Source organism: Delphinapterus leucas, chromosome 1 (genome assembly GCF_059928025.1).
Source record: "Delphinapterus leucas isolate spDelLeu-1000000601 "Yukka" chromosome 1, BTC_Dleu_Yukka2, whole genome shotgun sequence".
Taxonomy (NCBI): Eukaryota; Metazoa; Chordata; class Mammalia; order Artiodactyla; family Monodontidae; genus Delphinapterus; species Delphinapterus leucas.
In genome coordinates this window covers 190309682-190323844 of record NC_143129.1, presented here as the reverse complement: position 1 = coordinate 190323844, position 14163 = coordinate 190309682, and the positions used below count along the sequence as shown (strand labels likewise).

Sequence of the window (14163 nt, the reverse complement as noted above, 5' to 3'; positions counted from 1 at the left end):
TGGGGAAGAGGCAGGTGGCCTGTGTGATGTGACCTCTGTGCTCACAGGGTCAACTGTGACACAGCTACTGCTCAGGAGGGACCACGGGAGGGCCCCGCGCCGGCCACTGGCTCCCTGCTCAGGCAGAGCTGGGACCTGGTGGAGGGCTGAGGGCGGCAGGGCTGACCCCTGACCCGTGTTGGGAACACCCTGCCCCCCTCGACAGACACAGCATCTCAGGAATAAAAGGGAAAAGGCACGAAAGCTGTGGATGATGAAGAGGGGCTTGGCCGGCACCCCTGCAGCGGCCATGGGCCTGGCGTTTTGAAATTCCCACCAGAGACGAGGCATCCCGACAGGGCGAGGGACAGGAAAGCACTGACGCACCTGAGGACGGAGGTGGGGGAATCATCGCGGCCTTGAAAAGGGGAAAAGGCACAGTGAGAACTGGACATGGGATGGCCCCCAGCCCAGACACACAGACACCCAGACGCACACACACGGGGCCTCAGCCCGCCTATCAGGTACTTACAGCTTCGCCAGGCTGCAGGCTGGGGGCTGTAGGGGAGAGCACAGGTGTCACCTGGAGGCCACACAGCTGCCTCAGCCTGGGGGGGCCCTCAGCCTGGGCGGGGGTCCCTCAGCCTCGGGACAGGGGTCTCTCAGTCTGGGAGGGACCCTCAGCCTCTGCTGCTGGGCCCTCAGCTTGGGCAGGGGTCCACAGGCCTGAGATGGGGGTCCATCAGCTTGAGGGTTCCACAAGCCTGCAGAGGGTCCCCGGCTCCAGGCTCACTCCAGTCCCTCACTCCTGTGCCCAGTGGTGCCCTCAGCCTGCCCGGCCCCATCTCCCACCACACTCCAGTGGTGTCCTGCCAGCGCTCTGGGGCCAGCCGCCCCCACCCCCAGCTTCCCACCAGAGCAGACAAGCCGGCCTGCAGAGTGTCTGCCCCCGTCACCCTCCACACTGAGACCCCACGACATCCACCCAGAGCACTCCCAGGACGTGACCGCCCCTCTTATCCTCAGGCCCGAGAGCCACGTGACAACCCAGTCCCCTCCAGGGTGCCGCAGATGCGGCCTCGCACCGGACACCTGCATCTCGGCCCCAGCCCCGCTCCGTGCCCCCGGGCACACCCCGGCAGGAGGGGTACCTTTGTTTCTTCCATAGAAGACGTCAGGCAGCTTACTGGCACGCTTGAGGTAGAAGAATGCAGCCACGGAGAGGATGAGGCCCGAGCTGATGAGAAACGTCCCCAGGAAGAGGGAGGCTGCCACCTGGGGGCCCCCTGCAAGCGAGGTGAGGGCTGCCAGGGGTGCACACCTGGGCTCCCGCAGGGGCCAAGGGGTTCACACACAGGGGTGTGGGTCCCCCCTGCACTCAAACTGCCCAGGCCTCAGGTTCTCCAGGGCGTGGGCTGTCAAGACGTTCAGTGATCCTGGCCCCCGAGCCCCCCATCTCCTCCCTTGACACTCAGTACAGACTCGGGCCACCGTGGCCCTGGCGTGTGGATACACCCCACCTTGCCTCTCTGGAGCTGGTCAGCTGTCACCCGGGGTGGCCCTCCCAGCACCAAGATGCCTGCTGTCTTCACCTCCACAGGTTCAGGCAGGCCAGCGGGCGGATGCCAAGCTGGAGGCTCTGCGTTTAGGTGCCCGTGGGAAGCGCCTTTCTGACCCTGACACACAGGCACAAGGCCGGCCACGCTAGAGCCTCAGGAGGGACGGGTTCCAGCTACACCGCCCCAAACTTGCCAACTGGAAGCGGGCTCAACACTGGACTGCAGGGGCCTCATCTGCCACCCTCTGGTGCAAGGCCCAGGCCCACATCGCAAGAAGCCGGGGCTGTCTGGGCCCACCCTGCCCCAAACACTGCTGGTCGGCCCACGCCAGCACAAGGCCACTTGCTTCCGGTCCTGAGACTCGCAGGGAAGGCCTAAGCCATTGGTCTAGGTCAACGTGTCCTCTGCTGAAGGACCAGGATCTGGGGGGTCATGACCCCCATCACAACCCAGTCACCTCAGAAGAGGTGGCTACACCCTGGGGCAGGTCCCGTGCCGTGACTGCAGTGGTCACTGGTGGCCTGGGCACCACACCCCCGCAGCCTGGCCACTCCCTGTGGCTCGGCCAGCGTCTCAGGTACGACAGGACGCCTCGCAGCAGGAACAGGCGGGGTACCAGGGCGTCTCCCGTGTCTGCACCTGAGGACCAGGTGGTATGGAGGGTATGTCTGCCTGCCTGCAGCGTCTCAGTTCCCTCCAACACCTATGTCCTAGAAGAGCCACCGGGGACAGTGCAAGGGGACTTCAGATGCCCTCCCACCTTGGAGAACTGCACATCCTGAGCTCCCAGGGACCAAGGGGCCGGGGTGCCTCTAAGCCAGGCAAAGGGTTAAGACGTGCAGCCCATTCAGAGGCACGTGGAGGTCCACGCCAAGCGACCCCAGCCGCACCCACCCTTTTATTTACTTATTTATTTTTTGCAGTACACGGGCCTCTCACTGTTGCGGCCTCTCCCATTGCGGACCACAGGCTCCGAACGCCCAGGCTCAGCAGCCATGGCTCATGGGCCCAGCCACTCCACTGCATGTGGGATCTTCCCGGACCGGGGCACGAACCCGTGTCCCCTGCATCGGCAGGCAGACTCTCAACCACTGCGCCACCAGGGAAGCCCAGCACCCACCCTTTTAAATCAACCCCCGACCCTGACTTCAAAGCCGACCGAGCTTCCATACCGTCCGGGGTCCTGCTCCGTGGCCAGGGCTGGGTCCCAGTACAGAGCTCTTGGCTGGGGTGGAGCCTGCCCTTGACTGTGGACATGGCCCTTCCGTGGCCAGCATCGGTGATTGGGTCTGCGCTGGGAATGGCTCTGATGGTGCCCTTGTGTCCCCCCAGGACTGGTCCGGTGAGCCGAGAGACTTACCAAAACTCGGCCGCCCAGGCATCCCCGTGCTCCTGTTCATGGGGAAGTGCGCGCCCCGGGCAGCGACTGCGGGGGAACACAGCAGTCAGTGCGGCTGGCTCCATAGGCCGCCCAGACCCACGTGAGGTCCTGGATCAGGCACGGGGGCCCCGCAGAGGAACCCTGGGGAGCCAGAGATGCAGCCCAAATGGGCCGGAAATGCGACAGGGAGGTGGCCGTGGGGACAGAGCAGCCCCCACCCCACAGCTGTCCTGGGGGGCAAGAGGACTCGGGGAGAGGGCTCCTGGGAGGTGTCCACCGAGGGACAGTGGCCCAGGTGTGGGGACAACAGCGAGAACTCCCACCCTTTCCTCCAGAACGTGGAGGTGTGGACCCTTGGTGAGCAGCAGGCAGGGGGAGGGGCGGGGGGACATACAGCCTCTGCACTCGGAGCTGTTGTGAGTCCCGTTCCTGCAGCGGATGCAGCTGACGGTCCCGTCCTCGGCCCGGTGCCCGTAGCAGCCTGTGCCGGGAGACAGGAGGCTCGGCTCAAAGCAAGGCCACGCCAGCCGGCTGCCTTCAGGGAGTGCTACGCTTTGAGTCTGTAAAACCACATTTATTCCAGGACGCTAGTTCACCCACTCTGGAAGCTTGGATGGACTTCAGAACAAGAACCGCCTCCGCGGGAACTGAAGCCAGCCCTCTCTCGCACAGGCATTCCCACCGGCCCCTTGCCAGATGCCTCGGAAAGGGTTGCAGAGGCCCGGATGGGGACCCGAAACTGACAGGTGCCGAGTATACATGCTGGAGGGGACGAGAGACGAGCCCCACCTCCCACATCCACCAGGGGCTGCAGCGCACTCCCACTCGGCCGCCACGAGGGACAAGGGCCGTCTGCGCCAGTGTGCTGCCGCCTGCGCCCGCCCCCGCCCCCGGGCGGCCCAAGCACACTCGACCCGCGTTCCTGCCCTGCCCAACGCCGTGGCCAGCGGCCTCCCCACAGCCTGCGGCCCGCCCTGGGGCTGGGAGCGGTCCAGCGCTTGCCAGCCGGCGGTCTGCAGGCAGTCCACCTGGCCCACTGCGCCCTTTAAGGGCAGAGATTGCGTCTTACACCTTTATTTCTTCTCAACACCCCGGCACGTAGCACGGGCTGAGAGAACGTACTGGAGAAATACTGATTGCAGGTGCTGGAGGCCGGCACAGACTTGACCAGCACGCAGTCTGCACACAAACGGGTCCCCTCAGAGGAAGGCCTTCCTGCTGTGACGCCAAGCAGATGGCAGGGTCTGAAGAGTGACGGGGGCGCACGGGCTGAGCGCCGTGCCAGGAGGCCACGTCAGACCCAACGTGGAATCATACAAGTATCAGGAACAGGCCTTCGTTTCTCGTAAGACCAGGGCTTCTCTTCTGAAGTAGTTGGGCTCTTTCCCTTCACTCGGCATTTCTTGGGAGGGGCTGACCTCTGGGGGGGCTGATCGAGGAGGCCTAGGAACATGGGGTCCTGGGTACAGACCTGTCGCCAAGGCAACGATTCTCCCGAGAGCTCCCTCCGCCAGCCCCAAGGTACCTGGGCTCCTTGGTGAAGCCGCCAGGGCTGCTGGCCACAAGGAGGCCCTGCGCTGTGTGTACAGGAACAAAGCACAGCTGGGGGCCAGGCCCAGTAACCAGATCTAAGGAGCGAAGGTTGACTTTGCTGAGCCCTAAAGCCCCTTGAAAAGCAGCGCAGGGCCTGGCTCACTGGGTTCCCTGCCTTGCCCAGTGAGTAAGGAAGGTCACCGCCCGGCAGGGCCAGGGACCTCAGGAAGAGAGGAATTCACCCAAACCTAGAGGTACTGCAGGCAAAGTCTGGTGCTGAGTCCTTGGCTTGGCTTCCTGGACTCAAGAGGCCCTGGGAAAAGGCCAGCAAAGCAGACTTAAAAAGAGCCTGTGTGGTCAGTCGCTGTTGTGGCTAAATTTCCTTCAACAATCAGGCCAAGTTTAGTGAGGCTAGGCTTATTTGTAAGACAATTAGTGTCATTGTGACTCTCTTTGGTAGAAAGCGGGCTGGCTGCGGAGAGAAGTGACCTTTCAGTAGGAAACTATGATCTGCCTGATGGAGAAGATTCCAGTCCTGACCTGGGCCTCGAGGCCCAGCTGCCTGTAAACTGGACCGGGTGCTGAAATCTCCCAGTCTCCCCCACTGTCTGGCTCTGACTCTCCATACTCACGTTTCCACTTCTCTCCCACCCTTCTGACCTGGTATCACAAGGACCAGAACTGCCGTTTCCCAAAGCCCTGCAAACTGATGTGAACTTCAGGCAGTCACCTCGACAGGTTGCGGCAATGGCGGGCCACTGGGAAAGTTCCTGAGAGACTAGGGCTGCGTCGAGGGTCTCCACGCTGTCCCCGCCCCACCTACTGCCCACACACAGAGGTTTCACTGGTGGGAGCCCACCCACAATCCTCCTCCTGAGCTGAGTCTGATGGGACGGGCTGTCCCAGGACTGAGGGTCAGCGAGACACGGGAGCTGGTGCTTATCTGGTTCCTTTCTGCTCGCTCCATCTGTGTCCCCTCCCCTTTGCCGACCTCCTATCCCACAACTTCTAACCCAAATCTCTCCACAGCTACCAACTTGGCTTTTAATATGTGAAACTTTCTGAAGGTAAAGTCTCAAGTGGGGAGGAGACAAACCCCATATGCGAGCTGCCCCCCGCCCCCCAACCAGGAGAAGACGGGAGTCAGGAGACCATGTTACAATCATCCCCGTCTCCCTTCGGCTGCCCCAGTGTTTCAGCCACTTGCCCACAATCGCCTCCTGTTCAACCTGCTGTGTAAGCGCTGATTCTGCCACTTACTTGGGACTCCACTTCCTCCCATGTCCTGTAAAACCTGTACACGTTTCTGTACTTTGCTGCTCCTGTCTTACGTCAGCTTATCTCAGGGCAGCTGAAACTCCCTGCGAGGGAAGAGGCAGTCTTACCTGCCCCCACCCCGCAGGCCTGGAGCCACCGTGTCCTCCTGGGGTCCTGCCCCCACCTCCCAGGACAAGGCCCCATCACGCTCGCTGCCTCTGCCCACCCCTCTGGCCCCTCCTTCCCGAGGCCATCTAGGCTGGCTCATGCCAAAGCTCACCTGGGCCACACAGGTTAGTGCCTGGGCAGGTGGCGTTGGTGTCCACCACGTCCACACAACACTTGGGCTGCTGGCCCTAGAGGGGAGATAGTGGTGAGTTTCCAGACCCTGCGGCCGGGCAGCTTGTGCGGGCCAGGCCCAGGGCGATATCCGCAGAGGGGCTCCCGGCAAGCTCACCCCAACACCTGGGGCTCTGGCCTCTTGTAGTCAGCGTCCGGTGACTGTGCCTCGCTGACCCAGAGCAGGGTGAGGACGCACGGCCACACCGCACAGACGCTCCCTGGGACAGCACTTGGTGTCCGGCGAGCGTTTGGTGACTGAACCAACAACCGAAGTGTTGGGCTGGGACCTGCCAGGGCACATTCCGTGGCACCTGGACTCCCAAAGGCAGGAATCCCTCGGGGCCCACCCAGAGATTCTGTTGGGGGTGGGCTGGAGCAGCCTGGTGGGCAGGGGGTGGTCCTCTCCTCCACTGCCCGCCCACCCTCCCCTTGGGGCCTCCCTGCAGCCCTTTCTTTTCTCACGGGGGTCTCCTGGGTCATGGGAAGAGCCGCCACCTCTCGCCTTGTGGGCCACAGGTGGGCACAGGGCAGGCATTTCAACCGTGAAGTTATTTATATTAGTCGCCACTTGCAGCTGGTGGCTTTGAAAATCAAAAGATGAAGCTGCTAAGAAAGGAAGCACATGTGTTTCTGGGCAGTGGTGAAACAGGAAGATAACTCCAGGCCCCCTCGGCCTCCCTACTGAGAGGCCTGTGCAGCCCTCACAGCGCGTCTGCCCGCGCTCCCGACCAAACAGCCCACATTCCTGGACACTTCTGTGATGCTTCTGCAAGTCTACAGGCACCTCCATCGGGGGTCCAGCTCGGCCCCCACAGAGGAAAGGCCAGGCCCACGCGCAGGAGTGGGCGCTGCGGGCACTGCACTCACAGACCAGGCGGCGGCAGGGGCCTCAGGGGGCGTCCGGGCAGCTCCGCTCCGTGCGCTCAGTCCAGCCGAGCTGGTTTCCCAGGACTGGCACGCTGTGATTTGCAAGGGGCACCTCAGGGCGGCTGAGGAATGATGGGCGCACCCTGGACTCCAGGGGGCCAAGGCCAAGCCCGAGGGGGAGGCCTGGCCGTCCTGTCCCACCCAACCCGGCAGGGGCAGAGTGGCTGGAAGGCTCACCATCCTGGAGGACGAGCAGCTGGGTGTGTGCACACATGGCCGGGCACCTCCAGAAACCACAGCCTGGCACACCTGTGTCACCGGCTTGGGAGAGCCATGACCTGGCCGAGTCTGAGCCTGAAGTGGGCGTCTCTGTCCGCCCCACTAGCTGTGGCCAGTGCCAGTGGGGGCAGCTCTGTGGAGACCCTATTTCAGCTCCAGAAAGAGGTCTAGTTGGGCAGAGGGAAAGGAGGTTCTAGCAGGCAGAGTGGAGCGGGTGCCAGAGGCGGGGCTGTGCGTCTGCTGCCCGCCCAGAGGCACAGGCCCCTCTGACCCTGGCAGTGGGCACAGCCAGCATCTCGGGGGCCGGGACAAGGGTGGCACCTAGAGGTGGAAGGGCGAGCCCCTGGGTGAAGAGCCCATGAGCCACGTGCTGGGTGCTCACCGCACTTCCTGAGGATCTACTGGCAACTTCCACCAGGAGGCTGGCCAGGAGGACGGCGCGCTGGAGCGCCATGTCCCGGAGCTCAGGGTCTGCGAGAGAGAGGGGTGCCGTGTGGCCACAGGCGACGCCTGGCAGGGCAGGGCACCGGGCGGGGGCCAGGGCGCAGGATGCTTACCTGGCCCTCCTGGAGCCCGGCAGACCCTCGGTCCGGGGCCTGCAAATCGAGGTGGATAGGTGAGGCCATGCTGCTGGTCAAGCGCAGCCAAACCACGCCCGGGGCTCGGGGTCCAACTGGACTTTTCATCAGGAACCCCCATGGCTCGGCCCACCCGGACCAGGATCTGATGGACTCACTCCCTCCTCCGCCAGTTTCCCACCGTTCGCTGATGCTTCCAGGAAGAAGGACTGAGCAGAGAGGGTCTGGGTGAGCCAGTCCTGCCCCAGAGCTCGGACGGCCCTCCCACCCGCCATCTCATCCTGTCCTCATAAGACCCGAATTCGATTTCCAGTATTTCCACCCAGAGACGGAATGGCAAGGGTACCTCTGGGGCGGCCAGGCTGGTCAGGACCCCTCGGTCTTAACAGTTTTGTGCCGTTGGCCCTGTTGTCATCACGGGAGGGTGTGTGGGAAACACCCAGCTGGGGCACTAAAAGCCATAACACAGGCAGTACTGGGTGCAGGTGCCTCTGGCGGGTGATGGATCCAGAGAGCAAACAGACTGCAAGTAAACTTCCTAACGCTAAAGCCACACGAAACGCGACAGCCCACGCGATTCAGCGCTCACGGTGCCACACTTCTAACGCAACCAGGGAAACACGCTGGCCTGCACAACCCCGGAAGTAAATCGTGAGTCGGGTTTTTATTCTGAAAGGTGGGAACTACAATTATAATCTGTCCCAAACACATAAAAGTCACCTCTAAAAACACTTTTTTCTTAACAAAAACAGCTGCAGAGTGGAGCTGCGCATGAGGGGGGCTGGTTCCGGTTCCACAGAGGGCGCGCTTGGGGCTGGGGGGCGAGAAGCCCCTCCGCCCACTGGCCCAGGGCCTGGGGGTCCCGGGCTGGGGTCTGTCCTGCCATTCGCTCTGTGCCGCCTTTAGTCCAGGCTGATGGAGCAGACGCCGCCCCCCACGTCAAGTCCCCCCGTTAAAAACACCTGCTCTTGGGCTTCCCTGGTGGCACAGTGGTTGGGAGTCCGCCTGCCGATGCAGGGGACACGGGTTCGTGCTCTGGTCCAGGAGGATCCCACATGCCGTGGAGCGGCTGGGCCTGTGAGCCATGGCCACTGAGCCTGCGCGTCCGGAGCTTGTGCTCCGCGATGGGAGAGGCCACAACGGTGAGAGGCCCGCGTACCGCAAAAACAAAAACAAAAACAAAAAGAACACCTGCTCTTTCCTGCGGCACCATCCCCTTTCTAGAATTTGAAATCCCCTCAGGTGGCAACTAGTGGTGTCACAGCCGCATTGACACCTTTGATTCAGGAATCAGGTCTCAGTCGACACCTCTGTCTGCTACTCAGTGGACACGACTGAGTACGGTGTCCACACCGTGCGGCCCCTCCACGGCCCCCGCCTGCCCGGCCAAGCCCTGCCGCTGCATGTGGACGGCGTCTTCTGGAATTTCAGAACGGACCACACTGTCCGCGCACCTTGTGTCGGGCTCCTGCCCTTCAGCATGGCCACAGCGATCTTCAGATTCCTCCATACTTTGCCCTCTCGTGGCTGAGTGGCATCCACTGCAAGGACACTTCCCTTGCCCGCTGCCTGCTGATGGCCATGTGGCTTTTTCCACATTTTGGTGGCTAACGCTGCTGGGGACGTTCTTGGGCCCGTTCCTGCACAGTCGCTTGCTTTCCTTCCTCTTGGGTAAATACTTGGAAGCACCAGGTCAAGGGGACTCTCTGGGAAGCTGCCCTGCTGTTCTCGGGCAGCGGCTCCGTGTGCAGTGGGCGGCTCACCTGCTCTGGCCCTGCCAGCTAGTGGCCTCGCACCGGTGGGCGGGCAGCGGTTCTCCTGCTGTTCCAACCTGCGTTTCCCTGGTAACTAGCGACAGTCAGCACCTCTGTCCTGCTTGTCAGCCATTCACACATCTTACATCTCTCATAATGTGTCTATTCACATCTTTGGGCCACGCTGTTTGGCTGGGTCATCTGTCTATTATTATGTGCTAACTCTTCATGTATTTTGTCAGATATATGTACTGTAAATATTTTCTCCCATTTTGTGACTTGTCTTTTCATTTTCTAATGGGTATCTTTAGAAGAACAAATGTTTTCATTTTGATAAAATCGAATGCATCCATTTTTTCTTTTATGGTTCTTGCTTTTTGCGTCCTAAGGAATCTCTGCCTTGACCTCAGGGTCATAAGGATTTCCTGTGTTTTCTCTGAGTTACTTTTGTGTCATGGTGTGAAGTAAAGATCAAGTTCATTTTTCTTCCCTATGTATATCCAGTTGTTGTAGCACCATGTGTTAAAAAGGCTTTCCTTTTCATATTAAATTATCTTGACATCTTTGTTGAAAATCAATTGTCTGTGTGTGGGTCTACTTCTGGACTTCCTATTCTGTTCCATTCATCTGTGTGTCACCAGTACCAACTACTGAAGCTTTACAGAAAGTCTGAAGTCAGGCAGAGTGAAGCCCTGCTTTGTGTAATTGCTTTGGCAATTCCAGGTCACCTGCATTTCCATGTTTTAGGATCATCTTGTCAATTACTACAAAAAGCCTTCTGGAATCTTGACTGGGATAACTGACATTTTAACAGTATTGAGTCTTCTAATCTACAAACATGCTCTCTCTCCATTTCTTCAAGTTGTCTTTATTTTTTAAAATATTTATTTGGCTGCGCCGGGTCTTAGTTGTGGCACGCGGGATCTTTTTTTAGTTGCGGCATGTGGGACGAGTTCCCTGACCAGGAATTGAACCCGGGCCCCCTGCACTGGGAGCACAGAGTCTTAGCCACTGGACCACCAGGGAAGTCCCTTCAAGTTGTCTTTCTCTCAGCAATGTTCTGTGGCTTTCAGTGAAGAGGCGCTCTTACACATCTTTTGTTAAACATATTACTAAATATTTTGTCTTTGGGTATTATTGTAAATATAATTAACTCTCTAATTTTTTTTTCTTTCTTTTTTTTGAACAACACTTGAATGACCTTTAACGTGCTTATAACAAATCACTTTACAAAAAGCACGAACACTTTTTAAAACATAACTTTGGGGACTTCCCTGGTGGCGCAGTAGTTAAGAATCTGCCTGCCAATGCAGGGGACACAGGTTCGAGCCCTGGTCTGGGAAGATCCCACATGCCGCGGAGCAACTAAGCCCGTGAGCCGCAACTGCTGAGCCCGCATGCTGCAACTACTGAAGCCCACACGCCTAGAGCCTGTGCTCTGCAACAAGAGAAGCCACCGCAGTGAGAAGCCCACACATCACAACAAAGAGTAGCCCCTTCTCGCCGCAACTAGAGAAAGCCCACACGCGGCAATGAAGACCCAACACAGCCAAAAATAAACAAATTAATCTTTTTAAAAAGTAACTTTGGACACTACACAAATTAATATAATAACAACACAGTCACACGGTCTGATCCTCTAAACTGGACTTTAGGAATCTCTGAGCAATTTACTAGAATTCTAAATGTTCATCCAATGAGCCTAGGTGTGTTTCTACAGATCTGAATGTTGCTTTGAGAACAGGTGCTCAAAGACGAGTTCCCTCTGTCAATCTCCACAGTTTTCCAAGGTCAAGTCACCTGTGAACCCATCTGCAACCTCACTCCTTAAAAGTGTCCTATGAAATAAACCAGCAGGAAGTACTGGGCAGAAACTGATTCCCAGGAGACATATGGATAAGCAAGTCAAACATGAAACATTCTATTTGAAAGAGAAAAAAAGCAAAGAAAGATGCACCAATACACGTCGTTCAAGGAACAGAAGTTTCTACTAAAAGGCAGAAGTTGCACAGCAGCAGTTACGACTTTTAATGGTATTTTGTTACATGGGAAGACATATCCTGCCATATACCTTGCAGGGAAACTTTCAAGAGGGGTCATGCCTAATCTACCCAATAAACTTAAAAATGGCCAAATCTGAAACTCACCAAGCCATTTTGCAGATGGGGAGCAGGGCCACAGGCGTTAGGTGCCAGCATTTATGGCCATCAGGAGTCAGCGTTTTATTCACTAGCCCCTGGCTGAAGCACTCTACCCTTTACTAAAGGACTTCATCCTCTTGCTAAAAACCCACGCCATCAAATGTCCCCCTGTTCTAACCACAAAGTGGTCTGCAACGTAAGCCACCTGCTCCTCTGTTTTCCTTGAGGCCAGATTATCACCGGCCAGGACTTCTGTATAAGGACCTTCCCCACGCTTGAAGTGGTAATTAAGTCAACCGCAGGCCAAGCTCTTTAACGTTTTCTCTGTCGGGATTACTTCTCTGCCCCGGACGGGCACCTGCTCTGCACCTCTCGGGCTGGGCAGCCCCGGATGTGCTAACTGTCCTAACAGAGGTATGTCCACAGGGTAACCTGAGCCAATGCTGACTGTCATGGTGACGTGACATCAGAAAGTTTGAGAAGCTTAAAAGTTTGAAAAGGTTAAAACGGTCAAGTTCAGAGTAACACTGGCAGACAGGGAGGAAAAGAGCGTGCGAAAAGATGGTCTAATTCACCTGCGTGAGTCGATCACACTTGGTAAGGCGGTGGGACTAGAAGTGAAGAACGGAGAGGAACACTGAGGGGAAAGAGACCACAATGGAAAGCAACGGTAACTCAAGGTCAGAGGAACAGAAACACCTCAGTCTGTGCTCCTGCAAAATATACACAGTGATCTGCCAACTCTCATGCTTAATACGGTGTGTTGCCTCTGGAGTCCGTAGGAGGAAGCGGTGAAGGGCGCAACATTTCAGAGGTTTTCCGGGGTAATTTCAAGCTCTGTAGCCCCAGCTCTCAGACAGCGGCAGTCTGATTCTACTATGTCTTGTCCTCCTCTTGAACTTTGTCCACGTGTCCCGCTTCTGGTGGTCCCTCCTCCTTCTTGCTTTTATTCAGCGTGGCTGGTGCGGACCTCCGCCAGACCCTCGCAGCAGCAGCGTCCCACCCCCACCGGCCCCTGCCGCCCGGGGACTGAGCCGTTCACTGGCTCGCAGTTCCCCCTTTCCAGACTCCCAGGGGGCTGCGGTGGCCTCTAATTGCATTTCATAACGGTTTGCTGTTAGTATACAAAAATACAAGTAAAATTTGCATATTAACCTGGAGTTCTGAGATTTTGCTAAATTCACTTAATAGTTCTAGCAGTTTTTCACAGATTTCTTAGTGTCTTCTATATAATCATGTCCTATGCAAATAAATACAGCTGTGCACTACTTTTCTTAGAAACTCGTTTTAGGGCACAGCAGCTGGTCTTTGTTAGAGAATATGCACTTAGAAGGGATTTGTGCTCTGCTTCTGATGGGTGTGGCTTTCCACAAATATCAATCAGGTCAAGATGCTTGGGAGCACTGTTCAGATCCTCTATGTCTTTACTGATTTCTTTAGGTCTTTTGTTCTAATACCTGGTGAGAGAAAGATGCTAAAATTGCCTACTATGATTGCTTATTACTCCCTTTATTGGGTGCATTCATAATTGATGTTTTCCTGATGAAACAACCTCTTTATTATTAGAATTTCCTCGTTCTCTTTAGTAATACTCCATATTGTGAGTCTACCTTATCTGATATTAATATAGCCACTCCAGCCTTCTTACGCTATTTGTATACATACGCATTTTGCATTCACTTATTTTCAACCTGTGTTTTTGATATTTAAAGTGAATCTCCCATAGACAGCATGTAGAGGGTCTTGCTTATTTACGCATTCTGATAATCTCTACCTTTTAAGTGGAGAGTTTAGTCCATTAACATTTAATGTAATTATCACTGTGGTTAGACTTAGGTCTACCATTTTATTATTTTTGTACTTGTTCCTTGGTTTTAATACATAAAAGACTTAATTTTTTTAGAGCAGTTTTGGGTTCACAGCTAAACTGAGCAGGAAGTAAGATAATTCCCATACACCCCCTGCCCCCACACAAGCAGAGCCTCCCCCACTGTCAACATCCTGCCCCAGATAGGTACTCTGATGAACTTACACTGACACATCACTGTTGCCTCAAGTCCATATTTACATCAGGCTCACTCCTGATGCTGGGCATTGGCAAATGTATAATGACGCTATGGTTGGATTTAAGGCTACCGTTTTATTATTTGTTTTCTGCTGTCTCTCTGGTGTTTTATTTCTCTGTTCTCTCTTTCCTGTTTTCTCTTATATTATTTGAATATTTTTAAAAATCCCCTGTCAATTTATCTTTTGGTTCTTCAGTTATGAGTCTCTGCATTATTTTTATGGTTATTGCTCTAGGACTGCAACACACATACCCACTGTTTCACAGCTTACTTAGAATCAATACTGCAGCACTTCATGTAAAGGCAGAACCTGCGGGTCCACAGATCCCCTTCACTGTTCCTTATGCTACAGTTATCATACGTATTTCATCTGTATGCATTACAAACCCAAGACATGTTCTGATTTTTTCTTTAAATACGTATTTTA

General features: G+C 56.2%; 1 protein-coding gene across 17 annotated transcripts in view; it reads right to left on the bottom strand.

The window, feature by feature from the left end:
- The window catches only part of C1H1orf159 (chromosome 1 C1orf159 homolog), a 28493-nt gene that overhangs the window by 1987 nt on the left and 12343 nt on the right, over positions 1-14163 (bottom strand). For 2 of the 17 annotated variants that reach the window (XM_089902383.1, XM_089902399.1), the window contains exons 2-12: positions 7755-7984; positions 7580-7668; positions 7156-7330; positions 6919-7040; positions 5990-6065; positions 4391-4547; positions 3314-3400; positions 2899-2964; positions 1131-1216; positions 512-537; positions 367-397 (exon numbers count right to left, since the gene is read on the bottom strand). In XM_089902383.1, the coding sequence (XP_089758509.1) occupies positions 367-397; positions 512-537; positions 1131-1216; positions 2899-2964; positions 3314-3400; positions 4391-4547; positions 5990-6065; positions 6919-7040; positions 7156-7330; positions 7580-7668; positions 7755-7896 (1057 nt within the window). In that variant the 5' untranslated portion in view covers positions 7897-7984. The other 15 variants (XM_089902371.1, XM_089902416.1, XM_089902379.1 and 12 more) reach the window with 13 other exon arrangements.